The sequence below is a fragment of the Aquarana catesbeiana genome, linkage group LG03 (genome assembly GCF_042186555.1).
Source record: "Aquarana catesbeiana isolate 2022-GZ linkage group LG03, ASM4218655v1, whole genome shotgun sequence".
NCBI lineage: Eukaryota > Metazoa > Chordata > Amphibia > Anura > Ranidae > Aquarana > Aquarana catesbeiana.
Window position 1 is genome coordinate 271,918,784 of NC_133326.1, and position 22,089 is coordinate 271,940,872.

The 22,089-nt window shown below is 42.9% G+C and overlaps 1 protein-coding gene across 5 annotated transcripts in view; it reads right to left on the reverse strand.

Annotated features, from left to right (window-relative positions):
* The window catches only part of CPM (carboxypeptidase M), a 136,509-nt gene that overhangs the window by 109,284 nt on the left and 5,136 nt on the right, over positions 1-22,089 (reverse strand). Inside the window, exon 2 of one of the 5 annotated variants that reach the window (XM_073620066.1) lies at positions 20,417-20,579. The exons of 2 other annotated variants lie outside the window; for them this stretch is intronic. In XM_073620066.1, coding sequence (XP_073476167.1) covers positions 20,417-20,579 — 163 coding nt within the window. Of the gene's footprint in view, positions 1-20,416; positions 20,580-22,089 lie in introns of those variants that run through there. 2 more of the 5 variants (XM_073620067.1, XM_073620070.1) reach the window with 2 other exon arrangements.

Sequence of the window (22,089 nt, forward strand, 5' to 3'; positions counted from 1 at the left end):
AGGTCAGGTTAATCTGAATAGTTTACTGGGCTGACGGTTAAATCACACATGAGATACTTACAAAGTGGGACTATCAAATATACAGTATGCCAAGAGTGCCATATTTCATGCAATGGTCTAGTATGAGTTTATATGCAGAGTATGAAAGAAATATAAAGCCACTTAATCCTCTGCTGCAACTATTCTAAAGGTCAGTTTTCTCTGAGTTTTCTAACTGAGCACTTAGCGGAACTAAACTGTATCTGAGTACGCCAAACTGAATACACATTTTAATTCATTTTTAACCTCTTGCCTACTGGGCACTTAAACCCCCTCCTTCCTAGACCAATTTTCAGCTTTCAGTGCTCTCACACTTTGAATGGCTTTTTTTTTATAACATATTTCCAACACATAGCATGTACATAGCAAAAATGACAACCCAAAATACATTCTGCTACTCCTGAGTATGGCAATGCCACATGTGTGAGACTTTGACACAGCCTGGCCACATGCAGAGGCCCGATATGCAAGGAACACCACCAGGTGTTCTAGGGACACATAGCATGCACATACCAAGAATTACACCCCAAAATACATTCTGCTGAGCAAAGGGTAAACAAAAGATTACCTGTGGTTTTAGTAGCGCAGTTGTCCACAGGATAGCACTGGTCCAGGCATCAGGCAGGGACTTGGTCAGAAAAAACTAATACAATTGTCCAGGCAACAGGCAGGAATACTGTCCATAGTCAGTACAGGCAGCAGGCAGGGATACTGTCCATATACAGTCCAGGGTCACTGCAGGCAGAGATTGTCAGCAGTTCCAAAATATTGGTCCTGGTAGTAGGCAGGAACATGGTCCATGTGGTGTGGTCAGTTCATGTGACAGGCAGAGGCATGATGGCAGAAGTCCTACAGGCAGCAGGCAGAAGTAGGGCCTTGTTCAGGACAGAATGGGGACAGGGGTAGAGGCTTCTCCCACCCAAATCTCTTTGAAGCCTCTGAGTCCCCAGACCCTAATCTAGGAATGAGAAAACAAAAAAATAGTTTTCTTCATCCAGAAAAACTATTTTGGAGCCCCTCACATATGTGAGACCCCTGTGTTATGAATCCCAATAGTCCAGTAGCAGGGTACAAGATCAGTCCAAGAGGCAGGCGAAAAGCATGGTCAAACAGTCCAGGGCCAGTTCCAGATTAGGCAGAGGTTTGTATAGAATCAGTAGGCAGAAGCATGGTCGAATAACAAGCCAGGGTCAGTTACAGAGCAGAGGCATAAGGGGTGTGAAGGTAAATGGCAGGAAGTGAGGGTTATGTTTACCATACTTCACTAATAATTTACTGAAGTTTGGCAACAGGGGAAACCCTCACCTATGCAGAGGCCTGGTTGGGAAGGACATTGGGAACAATAATAAGTGGTGTCTCTTCTAACTCCTCCTCTGAAGCACACCCGGCATTTTTTCTGACGTTTTTGGCCTGTTGGTTTGGGATTGATTTTATCGGGAAAGTGGCATTCGGAGAGTCTGTTAATCACATCGGATCGAATGTTTTCTGGTGGGCTGTTCGGGAATATAAGGGCAGTGATGATTTCCTCCTTGTAGCCAAGGACAGGTTGGGGGCTTTCAGTGGAGTTGCGATAGATTATAAAGGTGTTGTATATGGCCAAATGAAACAAATAAATTGATACTTTTTTATACCACTGGTATGTTCGTCTTGTGGTAAGGTAGGGTTTGAGCATTTGGTCATTGAAGTCAACACCCCCCATGAACATATTGTATTTGTGGATTTGTACATTCCTCCTGGTGATCTCCACAAAGGTATTATTGTGGATCGAAGACAGCATGTAGACATTCCTTCTGTCCATCTACTTCACAGCCAGAATTTCCTCATTACGCAAACTCGCCGTCTCCCCTCTTCCTAACTTCTTGTTGACAAGCCTTTGAGGAAAGCCCTTCTGGTTCTTCCTTACGTTGCCACATGCTGGAGTGTTCTTCCTGTGAAGGTTGTGGAACAGGGGCAAACTCGTATAGAAGTTGTCTACATATAAATGGTAGCCTTTCTCCAGGAGTGGGTTTATGAGTTCCCAGACAACTTTCCCGCTTGATCCCATGTAGTCTGGGCAATTAAGGGGATGCAGCTGGGTGTTCTTCCCTTCGTAAACCATGAAGCCATATGTATACCCTGTGGCTCGGTCGCACAATTTATACAGCTTCACCCAATAGCAGGCCCTTTTGGTGGGAATACATTGCTTGAAGCCCAGCCTGCCAGTAAATTTGATAAGTGGCTTATCCACGCATATGTGTTGGTCTGGGGTAAACAACTGGGGGAAGATTTCAGAAAAATAATTTAGTAGTGGCCAAATTTTATAAAGCTTATCATAATTTGGGTAATTTCGGGGAGGGCACTGGGTATTATCATTATAGTGTAGGAACCTCATAATCATGAGATATCTGGTTCTGGGCATCATTATTGAGGAAAAGATGGGCATGTGGTGGATGGGGAGGGTTGACCAATATGAACGTAATTCCTTTTTTTGGTTAGTCCCATACAGAATGTGAGGCCCAAAAAAATCTTAAACTCCTCCACTGTTAGGGCTCTCCACTCATAGGGACAGGTATAATAGGATGTTGGGTTACTTACTATGAATTGTTGTGCATACAGGTTGCACTGGGCCACAATTGATGCTAGCATGTTAGGTGGAAAAAATCTATCAGGGAAAAAATTTCTGTGTCCACCTGGACTCCTGGCTGGGCAGTGAAAGGGGGAATGTTAGCTTCTCCTGAATTAGGAGGAAGCCACAAGGGGTTCTATAGGGAATAGGGAAGGCTTGCATGGGACCTAACCCTTTGGGATGGAGGTGACACCCCACTAGTACTTGGCCTTTCTTGCCAAGGTACTGCGGTGCTGGTGGATGGCACTGCGGTGCTGGTGGATGGCACTACTTCCTCACCAGAACGCCTTCGTCTGGCGGGCGGACTATCATCCTCATTTGAGTCTGTCAGTGTTCCACTGCTTAGGACAGGCTCGTAGTTAACGTCAGACTCAGAATCTGAATCTATGGAGGAATCTGAAGCAGCGAGCTCCCCGTTGCTCCCGTCGGCCACAAGAATACTGTACGCCTCCTTAGCTGAAAATGATTTTCTAGACATTGTTGGTGGGCACTTATGGCACTGATGACACGTGAAACCGATGACAGAAGGCACTGATGACACGTGACACTGATGACAAATGGCACTGATTACACGTGACACTGATGACAGATGGCACTGATTACACATGACATTGATGAAAATGGCACTGATGACACGTGACACAGAAGAAAGATGGCACTGATGACACGTGACACTGATGTGACACTAATGAAAGGTGGCACTGATGACACGTGACACTTACGTGACCCTGATGAAAGATGGCACTGATGACACGTGACACTGATGTGGCACTGATGACATGTGGCACTGATGACAGATGGCACTGATGACACGTGACACTGAGAGGTGGCACTGATAGATGGCACTGATGACAATGATGGGTACTGTGACACTAACAGTGATGAGCACTGTGACACCAATGGACACAAATACACTGATGAGCACTGTGACACCAATGGGCACTATTTGGGCACTGTATTTACTGTGTATTTACTGTAAATTGACAGATGATAGTTAGGCACTCACAGATCTGCAGCACAGAATCTCTCCCTCCTCACATGCGGTCTCTGTGTGAGGAGGGAGAGCCGTCAATGAGAGATGATCTCTTTTTTTTCCTTTCGAGGTCATCTCTCATTGGATACCCTGATCGCGTGGTAAATGACCGCTGTGATTGTCCATTTACCATGATCTGTGATTGGCTGTGTCCAAGGGACACGGCCAACACAGAACTTCCTCCGATGCGCGCCCGCGGCATCACGCGGGAAACAGGTAAACGGGAGGACGTCCATGGACGCCCTCCCGGCAATTAAACCCTGCGCTGAAGCCGTCTTTCGGCTATAGCGCAGGCGGGGAGTGGTTAATACTCAGTGCAGACTCGGTTAATACTCAGTGCAGACTCAACCATCCACCCATGACTCCATGCTTTATTTTGCTGAGAGATCACTTAGAAAAACACCCCTTAGGCCATCTTTGGGGGGGGCAATAAAACCATAAAACCACAGCTCAACCGCCTGCTTTTACCACTCCCTTGCCGCATGTATGAATGAGCTCTTAGGCTGAACTCCTTTCTAGAGTTCCATGCTAAAACGGCTCAGTCTTGCAAAAAAAAAAAAAGATTCCAGCAGCAATCTGGGGAGGATTCCTGTATAAGTAAGAAGTAGAACATTATTCTTTGCTTTTGATTTAATAACATTTAGCACAGTACAGAGTAACTTTAAACCAATGGTAATACAACTGTGTAAATCAGGTCATTCACAGTAAAAAAAAGAGAGATCATAACACATCTTTTTTTGTAACGGATATACATACAGTATATACTTTATATAAGGTAGAAAGCCATTGGCATATAAAAAACAGGGAAAAAAAGGCACAAAATACACTCATACACAGTACTGGGCAATCTACAGTATATGCCATTAAATCCACGTAATTTAACAGCATAAAGCATGCAGTCTAGTGGAGTTTTTTCTGCATTAAAAATGCATGGATAGTAGGTCATAAGGTTTTCAATGGAAAAGTTCACACCAGTGTGGTCAGTTCCAGTGCGTTCCAGTTCCAGAAAAAAAAAAAAATAGAACATGCCGCATTTTTGTGCACTGGATTGTAATGGAAAGCAGTTAACGCATCAAAAACGCACCAGAACGCACCTAAACACATCAAAAATGCACTGGAAGGCACTTGTCCTTATTTAAGGTTAAGAAAAAAGAGGAAGAAACAATGCACTGGACTGCATAAAAAACGCACCAAAAAAGCACTGGAACGCATCAAAAACACACCACAAAATGCACCGGAATGCATCAAATACGTGCATGCAGAAAAGCATCCGGAACGCATTTGATTTGCATTTCTAGGTGGGTTACTGGCCCTAAAATATATTATTATTATACTGCAATACAGGATTTATATAGCACCAAGATAGGCAGTACAGTTACAATACAATTTAAGGGTTAGGCTTGCTTGTGAGAGCTTGCAATCTCATGATTTAATCAACAAATATGATTAAATTACTGAATTTGTATTTCCTGTATAGATCTGTATATATATTTTGATCGGGTAAAAGATTCCCAGTAAAGATGAGCTAGGGTTGCCCTGGGGTCATATTTTACCCTTTTCTGAAGAACAGATACTTCTTCTTGCATAGCTAATAATACTTTATTCATTAGACCATTTCTGCATAATTTTCTAGCAGAATGTTGAAACAGGAAACAGGACGATGACATGAAATAATGGAAAAACAGCTGCAGTTGTGCAAAATCTACACTCTTTGTATACCACAATATGAGATTCATTAAGCTCAGTATTTAAGGGTGATTTCATATAGGAGTTACTCACACATCCCAACTTCCAAAAACTCACTTCAGGGAGGTGGTGCTCCGCAACCCCACTTCCGCGGCAACATTTAAAAAAAATAATGTTAAAAATCTTTTTTCACAGTGCTTCTGGGGAAGGGGGTGAGGGGGGTATGTGGCAGTGTATGTGTTTTATTTTTACGTATTGATTTTTTTACAATTTAATTTGTTTTAAAAAAAAATTCACAACGCTTTTTGGGGGGAGGGGGTTGGGGCAGTGGACAGTGTTGGTAGGGCAGTATTTTTTATTTTTTAAAATTTTTTTACAATTACATTTTTTGGCTCCTGTCCATTCATAATGGAGCGAGTGCTGCTCACTTTGTCCAATTCATCCTGACACATCCCCCCAGAAGCAGGCGGGAGAGGAGAGGAGGGAAACTAGCTACGGAGGAGAAGCACAGGGAGCCGGAGGAGAACATGGAGGGGGGCTGGAGAAGGACAGGGGGCCAGAGGAGCGGCCTGGAGGAACACAAGGAACAACCAGGAATGATTGGCGCGGTGGAAAGGACAGCTGGGAACACGGTCTCCCGGTATAGCTTTTTAGCCAACAGCCACGGGAGGGAGAGAAGGAGAAGCGGATGTCGGCTAAAAAGCTATACAGGGAGATCGCTGCTCACAGCTGTCCCTCCCGCTGCACCGATCATTCCCCGCTGTGAACTAGGGGACCATCTAGGATGGGCCCTGCAGCCGGGATATCGGGAGGCGCTTGCGGGTGTCTGGGAGCCGCAGCAGAAATGCGGGAGACTTGGGATGTCTGAGTTACTTTAGCCATAAAAAACAATATTTGTTTAAACAGTCACTCAGTGGGGTTCAGAGGATTTGTTTTATCCCTTCAATCTAACTATGTTTAAGAGCCCTTGCACACTGGGGCGGTTTGCAGGCGCTATTGCGCTAATAATAGCGCCTGCAAACCGCCCCGAAAGTGCCGCTGCTTTCATTCCAGTGTGAAAGCCCCGAGGGCTTGCACACTGGAGCGATGCGCTGGCAGGACGGTAAAAAAAGTCCTGCCAGCAGCATCTTCGGAGCGGTGAAGGAGCGGTGTGTATACCGCTCCTTTACCGCTCCTGCCCATTGAAATCAATGGGACGGCGCGGCTATACCGCCGGCAAAGCGCCTCTGCAGAGGCGCTTTGCGGTGGTATTTAACCCTTTCTCGGCCGCTAGCGGGGGGTAAAACCGCCCCGCTAGCGGCCGCATACCGACGGTAAAACGCCGCTAATAGTAGCGGCGTTTTACCGCTGACGCCGCCCCCGCCCCAGTGTGCAAGGGCTCTTAGGTTTATAAAGTTAAAAGTACTTTATCGTAAGTAAATCTTTTTTGAAGGTAAAATTAGAATGTCTGTAATCTGCCTAAAAAGAAGCTTGTGTACTTTTCGCTCAGATGTGAACAGGGGCCATTTAAATGAATGGAATTTTGCTTGTTGGGCGTTTTGGAACTTTTGAGATGAGCTGAAAATGCTCAGGTATGAATGCAGCCTAATGGAGGTAAGGGAAGTTGATGTTTTATTATGGTGGTCTCCAAACTGCTCCCCATTGCTGTTTTTTATCTGGCTCTTGAGGCATTATTTCTCCCACTGTAACCAACAAGGATGTATCAACAATTCCACAGAAACCAACAGGGGGTCATAATTCCACCACCAATGATGGGGCAGAATTCCTTCCACCGACAACAACGATGGGGCATTATTCCACCAACATGATTGCGGCGTCATTCCTGATCCTACTGAGCACAGGCACTACGTACTACCCCAATTCGAAAAAATAATTGGGACGCTGTGTAAAATCGACAGAAAAACAATGCTTTAGAAATCTCATAAACCCATATTGTATTCACAATAGGTAATAGAAAACATATCAAATGTTTAAACTGAGAAAATCTACCATTTTAAGAAAAAAAAGAAGGTAATTTTTGAAACTGACAGCAACAACACATCTCAAAAAAGTTGGGACAGGGCCATGAAAACCACGGTGTAGCATCCCCTCTTTTTTTAACAACACTCTGGGAACTGAGATACTTTAATTCTCTAACATGCTCTTTTTATAATACTGTTATTGACCTAAAGTAGTTGCAAAATGTTGTTTTTTTTAATTTTTTGACTCCCAAGCCTGAGGCAGTAGGGTTGATTTACTAAAGCTGGAGAGTGCAAAATCTGGTGCAGCTGTGCATGGTAGCCAATAATACTTTTCTAACTTCAGCTTGTTCAATTAAGCTTTGGCACAAAAATCTGGAAGCTGATTGTTTTCTATGTAGAGCTGCACCAGATTTTGCACTCTCAGGTTTTAGTAAATCAATTCCAGTGTTTATTCCTACTGATGGTGTTGCATTTTCTACTCTAACTGCCCCACAGTTCAGCCCCACTAAAGTCTGAAAGACAGTAAACTGAAAGTTTAGAGACTCCTCTTTAGTATAACACATTGATTTTTACACACTTCTACCAGTGATCAGATTTGAATTTAAGGGTTACGCATTACTCACTGCACCCAGTTTTGGGGGGGGGGGATTTTTTTTTCCTCATAGGAGGCAATTATATTTTCATTGTTTCCATACCTCAATCCCAATTGCAAGTGTATGTTTGTCAGATACTTGACTATTTTACTCATGACCATCATTGCCATATTCTCAGCCTACCCTTTAACTCTTTTTAAGTGGTTCTAAAGCCTAAACATTTTTATCTAATTCCATTCCCTGTAGGGAAGGTAAAAAATGTTTAAGTATCAGTATCTCCTCCCACCCCCATACTTACCTGAGTCCTCACTCGATCCAGCACTGTGCCCATCTAGAGCAGTTCTGTCTTCTCTCCCTGCTCTCACAGGCTTTGCTGAGGCAGCCATTGGCTCCTGCTGCTCTGAGGCAAATCCTGTGCTGGGGTACCTAGGGATGCAGGCAGCACGGCTTGGGATTGACCTTGTGCGAGTGCCCCCATAACAAGCGGCTTGCTATGGGGGCACTTGCAGAAGAGGAGGAGCCAGGAGAGCTGCTGGGGGACCCGAGAATAGGGGGTTTGGGGCCGCTCTGGGCAATTCCATTGCCCAGAGCAGATTATTATAACATCATGTTTGTTATTTTTAATTAAATCCTTCACGATCACTTTAAGATTCTATTGATGGTAAAGTAGGCAGGCAATGGAAACAAAAATGCTCTGTACAAAAAAGGATTTGCTTTTTCGAAAGCAAAATATATTCTTATCACAAATTGTAAATGGACTCATGCACTGATATCACAATGTACTCATTCCTCTCTCACTCTTATTCTGTAGCTGACATAAATTCTCAGTTACTCCTAGTCTTCCTTTGTGGAGCTGCGTTCTGACTTGGGGGGAACACTTCTGGAATTAACATGTTTCCTCCAGGCTGGGTAGGTGAAGATGATACTTTTCATGGTTAGAGAACCTGTTACTGCTGCAAAATAGAAAGTGGAACCTTCTCCCTGAAACTGTCAAACAATAACCGTTGGGACCTTCAGGCTCTATCTCCTGGATAAAATATACTCTCCAGCTGCAAAGGACTCGTTACACATGAACAGTACGTACTGTTTACCACTATACAGTTCCTGTACAAATATAACATAATCTCTGCTCTCTCACAGAGGACTCGCCTCTTGCTCGCTCACTAGCATAACATCCCCATGAAACCACTGCTCTCATTTGCTAATTTATTCACCTTCCTTAAAGCGGGGTTCCACTCAAATTTTTAACTTAATCTTACCCCCTTCAGTTAATTGCATAGATGTTCAAATGCCGCATGAAATTTTTTTTTATCGCTGTAATTACCTTTATATTTTACTTTATTGTGGCACTTCCTGTCTCTCCTCCCATGGGAGTAGGCGTGTTTATTGCCTTTCCCCGGCGCTGCACTGTCTCCTGGGTGCTTAGTGTCAGGCTTCCCAAGATTCAGTGCGGGAACAATGATCATGCTTGTGAACAAGCTGTGAATGAACAGCATTCACCCCTTCCAGGAAATCAATGCTTGTGGGCTTCACATGCCCACAAGCAAGATGGAAACAGCCAGCATCACATTTTTAAAGCGGGGTTCCACCCAAATTTTGAACATTATCTCTATGCATTCTCTTCCTTGCCTAGATGCTGACATGCTGTGTAAAAAAATTTAAATTTGCCGTAATTACTTTTTATTTCTAATTTTCTTAGCACTTCCTGGTTTTCCTCCCATGGGAGTAGGCGTGTTTCTAGCCTCTCCCAGACCTCCCACAGTCCCCTGGGAGCTAGTCTCAGGCTTCCCAGCATGCATTGTGCAACAGCGTCATCACAACATCTCGGTGAATGCTGGGAGCACAGCATTCACCGCATCCAGGAAATACATGCTTGTGGGCTTCAAATGCCCACAATGAAGATGGAAACCGCCTTCAGTGAATTTTATAAGTTATTCTTTACAACGAAATCGGACACAGGCAGACTTATTACACAGAACATGTGAGTAGATAATCATGAGAAGAAAAGTTTGTGAATGAACTCCAAAAAAAAAAAACGATAGATAGGTGGACCCCCGCTTTAAAGTTATTCTTCAGTACAAAAACAGACAGAGGCGGAAATATCACACCCAAACTGTGAGTATTATTTTGGGATTAGCAAAGTGTCTCAATGACCTAAAAAAAAAAAAAAAAAGATTGGTCGCCGGACTCCCACTTTATGTGTAATCTACAGGCAACAGAGACACCAAAACACAACCAGCTCTAACAAACAAAACAGGCCTTTAACCTAATTAGCTTTCTTGTGAGCAGCACAGTACAAGTTCGCAACACAATGGGTTTGTATATACGCATTGTATATACTGTAAATGTAATCCTTACATTCACGTACACAGAAGAAACAGGAGTAACCAGTTAAGAGGAACTGAAACTTCATACCACTCATGACATGCAATGTCACTTTGAAGCCCTTTATTTGTGGCTCTGCTTATATATTTCACACAATGATATAGCAGTGGCACATTTTTTATTTTTTCAAATTTTACTGATAACGCTCAACTTTCCAAAAGTAAAGTTGCACTAAATAAGTGAAATATAAATGAAAACAGCGACACTGCAAACATAGAGTCCATAAGTGATGAAAAAAGGGACAATCCCACGGTGCACTACTAATCACCAAAATAGTGTGCGAGTTCCAGAAGAAAAGCCTCCACCTTTTAAATTTGCCGCTTACCAGCTCTTTATGACCTCTTATTATGGAAGGTCTATCCCGCTTGTGGCTATTACACCCAGCCAAGGCCTTTAACCCTCTAGTGGAACCCAGTTGGAGAGCGCCCACCACTCAAGGGAAGACCCAATCAGATGAAGTTCTCAAAAAAAGAGGGAACTGATTACCCAATCAGCTGTGTTAAATCATCAACAAGAAGTTTTAATATATAAAACGATTGCACTTACAAAAGGTAGTTAAATACATGCGTGAATAAGCCAGCCAGCTCAGATGTAGCAGCCCGTCTTTCCAGGACCTGCGCAAACATGGTGACGTCAGCACGTTGCTCCTCCCTGTCAATCAACTGCATCAGTTTCTGTTCACTCGTGTCCATGCACCTACATATTTTTTTAACAGAGACTTTAGGAGGCAAGAGGTGTTATCACCTTTGTTTCCCACTATTGCTGGTTCTCATAGATATTATCATATCATTGGTAACACAGCTACTAGAGCAGAGGCCTTTATGTCTTTATGCCTTCCTCAACACTGGCTCGATATTCCTCCACATCCACTAGTCACTCCTTAGTGCATCTTCCTCTAGTGGAGTAAAATAAGGTGATAGCATTTTCTGCTTCTCTTCCCCCAGGAAGATGGACACCACCTTGCACTTACAGTATCCATGGGTTAAGAGGCAGGGTTGATTGAGTAGATAACATAAAGAAATTATTCAAATTGGGAAAAGAAATTATGCAAGTTCAAGAAAATGTAAGCAAAACTGTATAAATAAATGCATATGAAAAGTCTATGAGCTTGTCGGAACTTGAAAACATTGTCTTATTAAATGCATATGTTCCACTGTTTTGATTGCGCTAAAGTGAATAGTATGACATACTCAACCAACCGAGCTCATAAATATTGGCCATAATTAAGCATTTAAAGCCCAAGTTTTTTGTATATACTTACCTTTTTCAGATGTCTTTAAGAAAGTCACACGATATGTAGAATCTTTGGATATTCTCCAGGAGAGGGCTCACTAATGCAAAGAGTAGTGCTGACACAATAATGTCACTGCCATTCTCTGCATTGTTTTATAGAAGTGCAGGGTACTATGATGATACCGCAAGAGGCCCTGCACTTACAGGATGTCCTCAGTGTCGCCCAGCATCATTCAACCCAAAAGCCTGAGAACATTTAGTGGTAGAAAGGGATTTCAGTGGGGGACAATACCAGAAAGGAGGTGAATATTGCAGCCAAATCTGTTTTTTCTTTTAAATTCTTTGTTGGGGGACTGTTTTTTTTTTTTTTCAATAAAAATATTGCCTGGAGTTGGGATTTAAATTACTGTATGTAATTTAGGCATGCCTTAAAGCAGACCCTCAACCTGTAAAGGCACTTTCATCTTCTTCCTCCCCCTCCCGTTTTATAATAGTAGGTAGCCCTCCACTTCCCAATTCCTCACCTCAGCAAGGATGATGTAGTGATCCTCCCAGCTACCTCCTGGGATGTCCATGTAACGCATCCCAGCAGGCAATGTTTTAGTGAGTAGTAAATGCACACTGCGAGATCCTGCACTAGCATGTTATTGTGAACCTGCCCTGCCAGGTCCCAAACACAATAAACCAGAATCATGTTTCTGCATGCATAGGGATCCATGTTTTTGCAGACATGCTGTTTTTTTCCAAGTATTTGGGACCTGGATGAGACCTTGGACATGTCTGCGCATGCGCAAGATCCTGCACGTGCACAGACATGCCACAGGTCTCTGCCCAGTCTGAAATATTTGGCAGAGACCAACTGCATGACTGCACACACACTGGATATTTCAAGATGGAAATATCCTGGACATGGAAACAGAGCAGTGCAAGGAGAACTTCAACTGCAAAGTAAGACACTGGTGGACTCCATGTACCAGTAAGTATGTTTTTTTTATTGTTATACAGGGACAAAAATTGCATAGAGGGAATTTAGTTTAACCTAAACATGGCAAAGTTCCTCTTAAAGTGATAGTCAGGCTGATTTACTAAGGAGTTGAGACTCTTCAAACAGTAAATTATGTGAATTTTCACTTCAATTTTCCAATTACAAGCAGTTGAAATAAATAAACGGGAATTAGCTTTTCACATGACTGGATAATTGTGTAAAGATTCTCAATTCCTTTAGTAAATGACCCTATTGTTGTTCAACTTATTGCTATATAGATTTACTCCAGCTGTCCCGCTTATGGTAGCTTGTGGGTGGGGCCTACTAGACCCTGCACATGGGGATACCTTTCATGCGGATCGCGCTCATCAATGCCGGTACTAGGTGGAGACTGCACTCATGTGAAAAAACTAACATTACAGCAGTTCACTGGCTTAGAGGTGAGCCTTCCCTGTGTGCATTAATTAAAGTGCAGTGTTCTTCTGAAAAGTGCTGTCCCATGTCACTGCACACTGTAACTTTGGTAGATGTTGCATTAGGAGGGACATTCTAAGCCTGCGCCCACTCTGCCAGTCCAGCATACCTCTGTTACCTCACTCCAAGTAACAGCATGGGGTAATGCCAAGCACATCACTGTACCTCATGACCAGGCCATAGATCTCCGTAATGCGGTTTCGGATCTGGTTGCTATTGGATACCAACAGCTAGGTAGGGAGCCAGAACATTGACCCCCTTGCCACTGGAGGACTTGTTACCTTACCAGGTACCACGCCTAATGACTGGTTGCTTTGTGTCGTAAACTTGCACTTGGCTGCGCTTAGCAACTACACTCCCTCTCCTTGTCTTGCCGAATTAACCCTGTTGCAGTGGTGTTGTTTCATACCCCTTTGTGCTTTATAGACCCTGGATCCCCTAGAATACCCTAGAACCAACATGCACTACTTTTAATAACTAGATTTAGAACAGTAAATGTAACTTTACTGGTGAAACTTCAACATTACAGTCCAATATGAACAATGTCCATTTCCTAGTGCCAACTAAATTAGTTGTGGTTGTCCAGGCATATCTCCATGAGGTGATATCCCATCATGGTTTCCTCCATGACTTGGATGTCTTCTGAAAAGGACTGCAAGATGCAGCGGTCCTGATACCACGGACCATCCAAAGACTCTGAACCTCAGCCTTCCCCCTTTTTATAGCACAGGTGGGCTGGCTAGGACTAAAAAACCCTGGAACTGAACTCACATAACTTAACCCTTTCCCCCAACCTGGGCCAGCTGCTAACATAAAGAACTAACTTACAGAGCTAACTTACAGAACTAACATTGGCACAACCTGCTTACAAGTTGGTGTCCGATTCATCCTGACAATTTAGATGACTTAACCTCTGTGGCTTTTTTGGATCCACATCATGTGCGGAGGCACCATGCATGCTGAGGTGCATCAGCCATTGCTGATTATTACTATGTATATTCCCAGTCTGACAGGGAGAAAAGCAGCCATGTGGGATTGCATGCTCAGGTAAGTACAGCCACTAAACACCAATGCTGGGGTTATTAGGGCTGCCACTGACACCAATGATGTGACCGTTTTTACTCCCATTTACTCTTCAGTGTTCTCCCAGGCCCTATCTTATCTAAAACATAGCAAAGCAAAAAGAGAAAAATGCTAAACTACAAGTCATGCATCATTAAGCAACACCCACTTGTTTGGCCATGCCTACTGTTTGGCCACATCCACAAGTGTCTGCATTTTATTTTCCTAAAAGCTTCAAGGTGCTCCTCCCAATTAGTTTTAGATGTTGGCAACTGGTATTACTGCTTATCAGAATATATCAGTATGTAGCAGAAGCAGACCAAGCCCCTGGTGACTGCAGAGCCTTGTAGTACGTAACTTTATTTACTACTTGCGCAATGGAATCTGAGCAAAAATTATCTTATGATTAATAATGAAATTCATTTTGATGTATCGCCCCGGGTGTCAGATGTGTTAGATATGGTACTGGTTATACACCTGGGTAACAAAGAAGGTGGCGGCGAGAAGTAGGATGGAAAAAGCATACATAACTCAAAGTTTAATTTCAGAAGACAATGCAGCCAGTAAAATAAATATGCTAACTACAAACCAGAGTTCAGTTTACCAAATCCATTGATTTGATAGGTAAATTCTGAATACCTGACATTCCTAAGTAAACATTGCACATTGCCTGTCTCCTGGCTAAATATGGCAGATACAAGCAAACAATAATGATAATGTGCCAAGCACATTTACACATTACAGCCAATCAGATCTTACCTTTCAGTAGTTTACATTAGACAGAACAATCAAAAATATCAAGTGATGGTATGTTGTGAACAGGGTGGATTTGATTTAAATCAAATAAATGATTAATGGGCACGGCGCCAAAAAATATATACAAACGTGTACTCTACCAACCTGATGCTACTCCAAAATTAGTAAAATAAACAATATAACAAAACAATATAGGGTGCATCATTAGTGCAATATATTAAAATTAAATGTGAACCTATTGATTATACATATATTAAAGTGCCCCAGTGCATGTACAATAAATATGCTATGTATGCAATAAAGTGAATCCAGTGCAACAAATCACAAAATCACAAAAATCTTCTTAGTAGATCCAATCACCACTTAATAAAGTGCACATGCTTTCTTATTCGTGCTTCACCCGAAGTGGTATATCAAAGCGCTCACCAGATAGTAATGGCCACAAAGTGACCCTCAGGCATGAAAAACCATGCATCTTCAAAGGTATCTTTCCCAGATGTCCTGGCAGAAAGACTCCAATCACCAGTCAGCAGGAATTGTGTATGACTTCTATCTCTGAGCCTCGGTGCATCAATGCATCAGCCAAATCTGCAAAAAGTGGCTCCCCATAAAAGCCACAAACCTTGGATAGTGTAAAAACGTCTTTATTCCAACAAAAAAAAACTTCAGAATAAGTGTGCAGGTTTAGGACGAAAAAACAGCAGACTAAGCTGCAGCTGAGAAGGAAAGCAGAGACCAAGCGATACCTTATGTTCTGTGGGTATTTGATTAGCGCCTCGGCATGCGTCCCAGCTGATCCAGGAACGGAGGACTCGTAACAGTATATCGAGCCTCCCTTTCAATATATTTCACGCTGTGCGCATGTCTTCAGGTCACTGAGGGTCACTTTGTGGCCACTACTATCTGGTGAGCGCTTTGATATACCACTTCGGGTGAAGCACGAATAAGAAAGCATGTGCACTTTATTAAGTAGTGATTGGATCTACTAATAAGATTTTTGTGTGTTTTCTTCATAATTATTTGAGGACATTTGATTTGTTGCACTGGATTCACTTTATTGCATACATAGCATATTTATTGTTCATGCACTGGAGCACTTTAATATATGTATAATCAATAGGTTCACATTTAATTTTAATATATTGCACTAATGATGTGTCCTATATTGATTTAAATTAAGTCGATTTAAATCACTAGTAAAAAGGCTTGATTTAAATCATTATTTCTAAAGATCAACTGTCATCTCCGCCCCGCAGCAGCTCCTCCTCTGACCCGCTGTTGACTCATCAACAGTCCCATTCACTTTAATGGGACAGCTGGTGATTCGGCAGTGACACAAGGTGAGAGAGGTGATGGCAGCAGGTGAATGGACGCCCGCTAACAGGCTCTGCCATGATGGATCTGAAATGACAGGTGCTCTTTAAATGTAAGGAGTTTACCAAAAATTTTAATATTGCAGAATATACAGCCACAGACTACATAACTAAGCTCCATTTCATGCTGAATAAACTAAATTATTAATGTATCTTAACCACTTCAATACCAGGCAGTTATACACCTTCCTGCCCAAGCCAATTTTCAGCTTTCAGCGCTGTCGCAATTTGAATGACAATTGCGCGGTCATACAACACTGTACCCAAACAAATGTTTTATCATTTTGTTCCCACAAATAGAACTATCTTTTGATGGTATTTGATCACCTCTGCAAGTTTTATTTTTTGCGCAACAAATAAAAAAAGACCGGAAATTTTGAAGAAAAAAAAGTTTTTCTTTGTTCTGTTAACATTTTTTTTAAATAAGTAAGTTTTCTTCTTCAGTGATGGGCACTGATAAGGCGGCACTGATGGGCACCAATGAGGTGGCACCAATGAGGTGGCACTGATGAGGTGGCACTCATGGGCACCGATGATGGGCACTGATAGGTGGCACTGGTATGCGGCACTGATATGCGGCACTGATGGGCACTCATAGGTGGCACTGATGGGCACTCGTAGGCGGCACTGATGGGTACTTATACATGGCATGGATGGGCACTGATGGGCACTGATAGGTGGGCACTGATAGGTAGCACTGATGACACTGATGGGTGGCACTGATGACACTGATGGGCGGCATTGCTTGGCATCACTAAATTTTTTGTTTTCATAATGCTGCCAGTCAGTGCCCATGTGTGGGCAATGATTGGCATTGATTGGGCATATGCTGGCATATGTGGATGGCCATGGGGGATGTACCTGACCATCCACATGTTATGTGCTTCCCTGGTGGTCCTGGCGGCTTCCCTGGTGGTCTGAAGTGGGCATCCGAGGGGGGGCTGTGCTGATAAACAATCAGCGCAGACCCCCCCTGTCAGGAGAGCTGCCGATCAGCTCTCCTCTACTCGTGTCTGTCAGACACGAGTGAGGAAAAGCCGATCAACGGCTCTTCCTGTTTACGTCGCGATCAGCCGTGATTGGACACGGCTGATCATGTGGTAAAGAGCCTCGGCCGGAGGCTCTTTACCGAGATCGGTGTAGCCACCGATCGCCGCGTTCCTTCCCCCCATGGGCGCGTGCGGCGGCTGTTATCCTGCTGGGCGTCATATGACACCCAGTCAGGATAACTGAACCACCGCCCGGTCGTTAAGTGGTTAAAGAGGAAGTGGTTAAAGAGGAACTGCAGTCTCCTCACATAATTTGTGATAAAAACATCTTTGCCATTCTAAAGCTTCCCTCCAACCACTTTGCATATTATTTTATATATAATGTGATTCTGTACTTGCCAAATATGCTGCAGAAATCTCCCTCCACTGAGTCTGGCTGCATCCATTTTAACTGTGGGCAGCTGAAGCTGCTCCCTGTTCACTTCCTGGATTTACACACAGAGGCACACCTCCAGCTCTGCAGGTCTTATTGGCCCTCTTATGACTCATCCCCCCTCCCTTCCTGGCAAACTCCCACGAGTGTGAGAGAGAGAGCTGTGCATGATGTCATAAGCCTAGGCTTTTTATCAGACAAGAAATAGGAAGCGGGCTGTAGAAGGTATTTCCTGGCAGAAAAAAAATGTTGTACTATCCAAAGTTAAAACAACAAGGGCAGGGGATTTATAAATTACTGAAGTTCTGCTTTAAATAGAAAACTATCTTTGGATAGATCTTTACTCCAAAAGCATCTCATTAAAATAAATTTGATAAAAATAAAAAAAATCTGATTTAAAGCAAAAAAAATCTGATTTAAATTAAAAAAATCATTTTTAAAAAAAAAATCGTTGATTTTTATCCACCCTGGTTGTGGATGGCAGCAAATTCAATATTATTCCTTAATCAGCACCAGGCAGCAATTAAGTGGAATTTACCCCATTTAATTTAAAGTGGTTTTAAAGGCTAGAAGACTAGACATTTTTTACCTTGATGCATTCTCTGCATCAAAAGAGAAGCATGTTTTTTTTTTGTTTGCAGGTTTATACTTACCTAGGTGGTTGCAGCATCGGCCCGATGCTGCATCTTTCCCCCAGCGCCTCTACACTGAGAACTGAGCGATCGAACATCGCGATGGCTCTGGTTCTCACAGCTCCCTGAGCAGAGAGCTGCTGCCTGTCAATCAGCAGCTCTCCGCTCTGCTCCTCCTCGCTCACTGGAGCGCTGAGCTGTGGAGGGGCGGGGAGCGGCTGCTCTCAGAGGCTCGCTGAGTCAGGTGTCAGTCCAGGCACCTGGTGGATCCAGACTTTATTGTCGGAATGACGTGGTGCCTGGACTGATTTCTGTGACGTCAGCAGAGAGCAGACTTCAATCCGCTCTCTGCTGAAAACGAGTCACAGGAGCGCAAAACGAATTGCACTCCTGTGACCCATAGAAGAAGCCCGCCAAACAAGCACAGGCTGGACTTCTCCTTTAAGGCAAAACAATTCCCAGTAATATTATTGCCCCCTCACCCTCCTACTATATTATTACTATTACTACAATACTTACCTGAGTACTCACTCAATCCAGCGCTTTTCCCATCGGTACTGGTTCTTTCCCCTCTTCCTGTTCTCATAGGCTTTGCCGAGGCAGTGAGAGCCACTGGCTCCTGCTGCTGTCAATCAAATCCTGTGAGGGGGAGTGGAGGGGTGGGGCCAAGCCATGCTATGTGTGTCAATGGATGCACACAGCCCGGTTGGGAGGGGGCCCACAGGTGAGCAACCATAGCGACTTTCTATGAGGGCGCACCGAGAAAATGAGATGCCTAGAGTGCCAGCAAGGGACCCCAAAAGAGGAGATTTGGGCCACTCTGTACAATACTATTGCACCTAGCAGGTAAGTATAACATGTTTTTTATTTTAAAAAACTGTACCTTTACAACTGCTTTAAGGTTTGGTTAAAGTGGAGAAGGGGTAGATCCTCTGTTAGCTTCCAATTCCTTTAAGGTTCTCAGTTAGGGTGATTCCCCCTCGCTTACTGTCCTTATGACACTCAGGGTATTCCTGTGACCTGAACTTCCCCTTTTTAATCTTTGGAGTTAATTTTCCATATACAGACCCTTAAAATATATAAACTAAAAGCTAAAAAAATTTCCTATAGTCTACTTTACACTATCACCTCAGATCACTATCAGATTTGCAGACACAGCTTGCTATGATCACCAATATAGAAAGGAGAAAGGAGGAAAACCCTGACGTGTCCTTAGACCAGTGTTTCTCAACTCCAGTCCTCAAGGCGCACCAACAGGTCATGTTTTCAGGATTTCCACTATTTTGCACATGTGATTTGATCAGTTTCACTGCCTTAGTAATTACCACAGCTGTTTCATCTGAGGGAAATCCTGAAAACATGACCTGTTGGTGCGCCTTGAGGACTGGAGTTGAGAAACACTGCCTTAGACAGTAAACATATGCTGACCATAGAACTGAACATGACATCAAAGCTCAAAGCAGACAGCACTATAGGGCCTACCTGTTGTCTACGAATTAATTTGGAAATTAGTACTAAATAAAGTACTGCTCTCTATTATCTGCAATTTAGAACACACCCACTTACAGTGTACGAGTGTCAGAGGAAGAAAAATAAAATTCAGCAGCTTAATCCATACCTAACTGTGTTTATAACTATGAAGCCTACAATTAAGAAATGAATAAATTAGAAATGATTTGTAATTAATGACTATGGGAAATGATTTTCCATACCTAGGCACCTTTAATAAAAGAGTTACACGCTACATTTCAAGCTCAAATTTGTGTAAATTGGCATTAATATCTGCAACAGGCAGATTCAACATTGAATGGATGAGTACACCCAAAACTGATGCCAGTTTTTGTCAGATGGCACACCACAATGTAACTCTAGCTTAAAAGATTCTTATATTTTCCTGGGACTTTGGTTGGGAGCTCTGTACACCAACCACAAAAATTATAACAGGCTGCCCATTTGGATTCTTATTTATTGGGAAAAGTGGGAGGTGAGTTGGAAATCTGGAAATATTAATATGAAGATATCACTGCTAAATTTCTCAAGAGATAAAAGAAGCCAGTTGGCAATTCAGTCCACCAGACACCACCTGCCCACTTTTAGGTGGACTGACCCTTTAAATTCCAAAGCAAAACATCTCAGTACAAAAATTTGTAGAAAAAGTTTAACATTACTGATATTACCTTGCACAGATTTCCCAATGCTGTGGAGATAAGTTATATTTGGATATTTTGAATTGAAGTCTTTTAATATGCTTTCCACTTGTTGAGTGTGGTGATAGGTAAAATCCAGACTTTGCTCAGAAAGGGCAAGAAAACCCAGGCACGCAACGGTCATCAGCAACTGCTTTATAGAGAAATGAGGATGTATAAGCAAATATAGTTTTCACGTATACTACTTGTAAATATTTTGAATGTGGTTATCAAACACGGAGTATCACTTTTATGAGAAAACTAAAGATTTTGACATAAATAACCTGTCTCTACACTACTGTCGTTACCTGATCAGCAGAACAGTGTATGCACATTGGATACCGATGAAAAGTTGTACTAAGTAGGCCCAACCATTCATATTTCACAATTCTATATTCTTAGCTATCTGAAATAATTAGAACCCAACTTCACCTAAAACTTTTATCGAAGGTTCAGGAAACAGTGCATACAGGGTTAAGAACATTTGTCCACTTTTTAGGGTTCATGTTTACAGACATTTTACAGGCATTTCTATGACTAGCGTAAATTTCCAGCATGCCAGGAGCATATATATACTTGGTCTGGCCACGTTTCTAAAAGTTGATTTAATTTAAAAGCAAATTACTGTGAACAAATTAAGACATTTCATTTGAAAACAAATTGCTGTGAACACAGGACAATTTCTATATGATCAGTGCTACAGCCAATTGGCTGCAGCACTGATCAATGTATTCTGACAGCGGTGTTGTCCCCACTGTCAGAATACAATAGCGCAGCGGGGAGGATTCTGTCATCGACCACGATTGTGTGGGGGGTTTATTTGTCTTTTTTTTCAAGCAGCCAGTTGGCTGATAAAAAATAAAACACCAATTCATCTATAACCAGCTTTACATGTGAGATTTTCCAAAGAAATGTCTCTAATCGGTTCAAAGGGTGGTCTTTGAAGAACAGAGTTCACAAGGTTGAGATCCCTATCATGATGGATAGTGTCTTAGTGAGGGTTTAAGTAGAACAGCCCCCCCCCCTGTTAGTGGACCAGTATTTACCAGAGATAGACACCTTGTGTGGTGCGAGCTAAGACCTTCAAAAGAGTTCTGACTGTGGGGGCCCAAAAAGCTGACCCTCCTCAGGGAAAAATCGAGCATGCCACAACGGGGATACAAGAAAAAGGCATTAGGGTAGACACAAAGACCAGCATTCAAAGAAGTAGCTGGTGCTGAATGACACTGAGGAGTCTGGTCTTTGTTAGGGTAGGGAACCACCCAGGGTACGGGGAACCCAGGAAGGCCTCAGGAAGGAATTGTTAGGCACAAGGGGCTAGCCTGTGAGCTGAAAGGGCTAAAGAGCTAAATGGGGTGCCTGAGCACCCAAATGCCAGTGAGGAAAACTACCCAAGGACCTGCCCTGATAGACCAACAGACTCCCACTTGAAAAACAGGGATGTACCTCCCTGCAGAAGACTTTTCAGCTGGGTTAACTGATCTTTGACTTTTTGACCCTACTTTGGCTCCGAAGACCTACAAATACCCACTGCTAAAGTAGATCCCCAGACTGGCCCAAACAAACTATTTCCATACCAGAATGATGCAGCTGCTGTGTGTGCTGCAATGAACTGAAGTAGCATTAGCTACATAAAGTAAGTGGCACTGTGTTCTGGCAGCAGT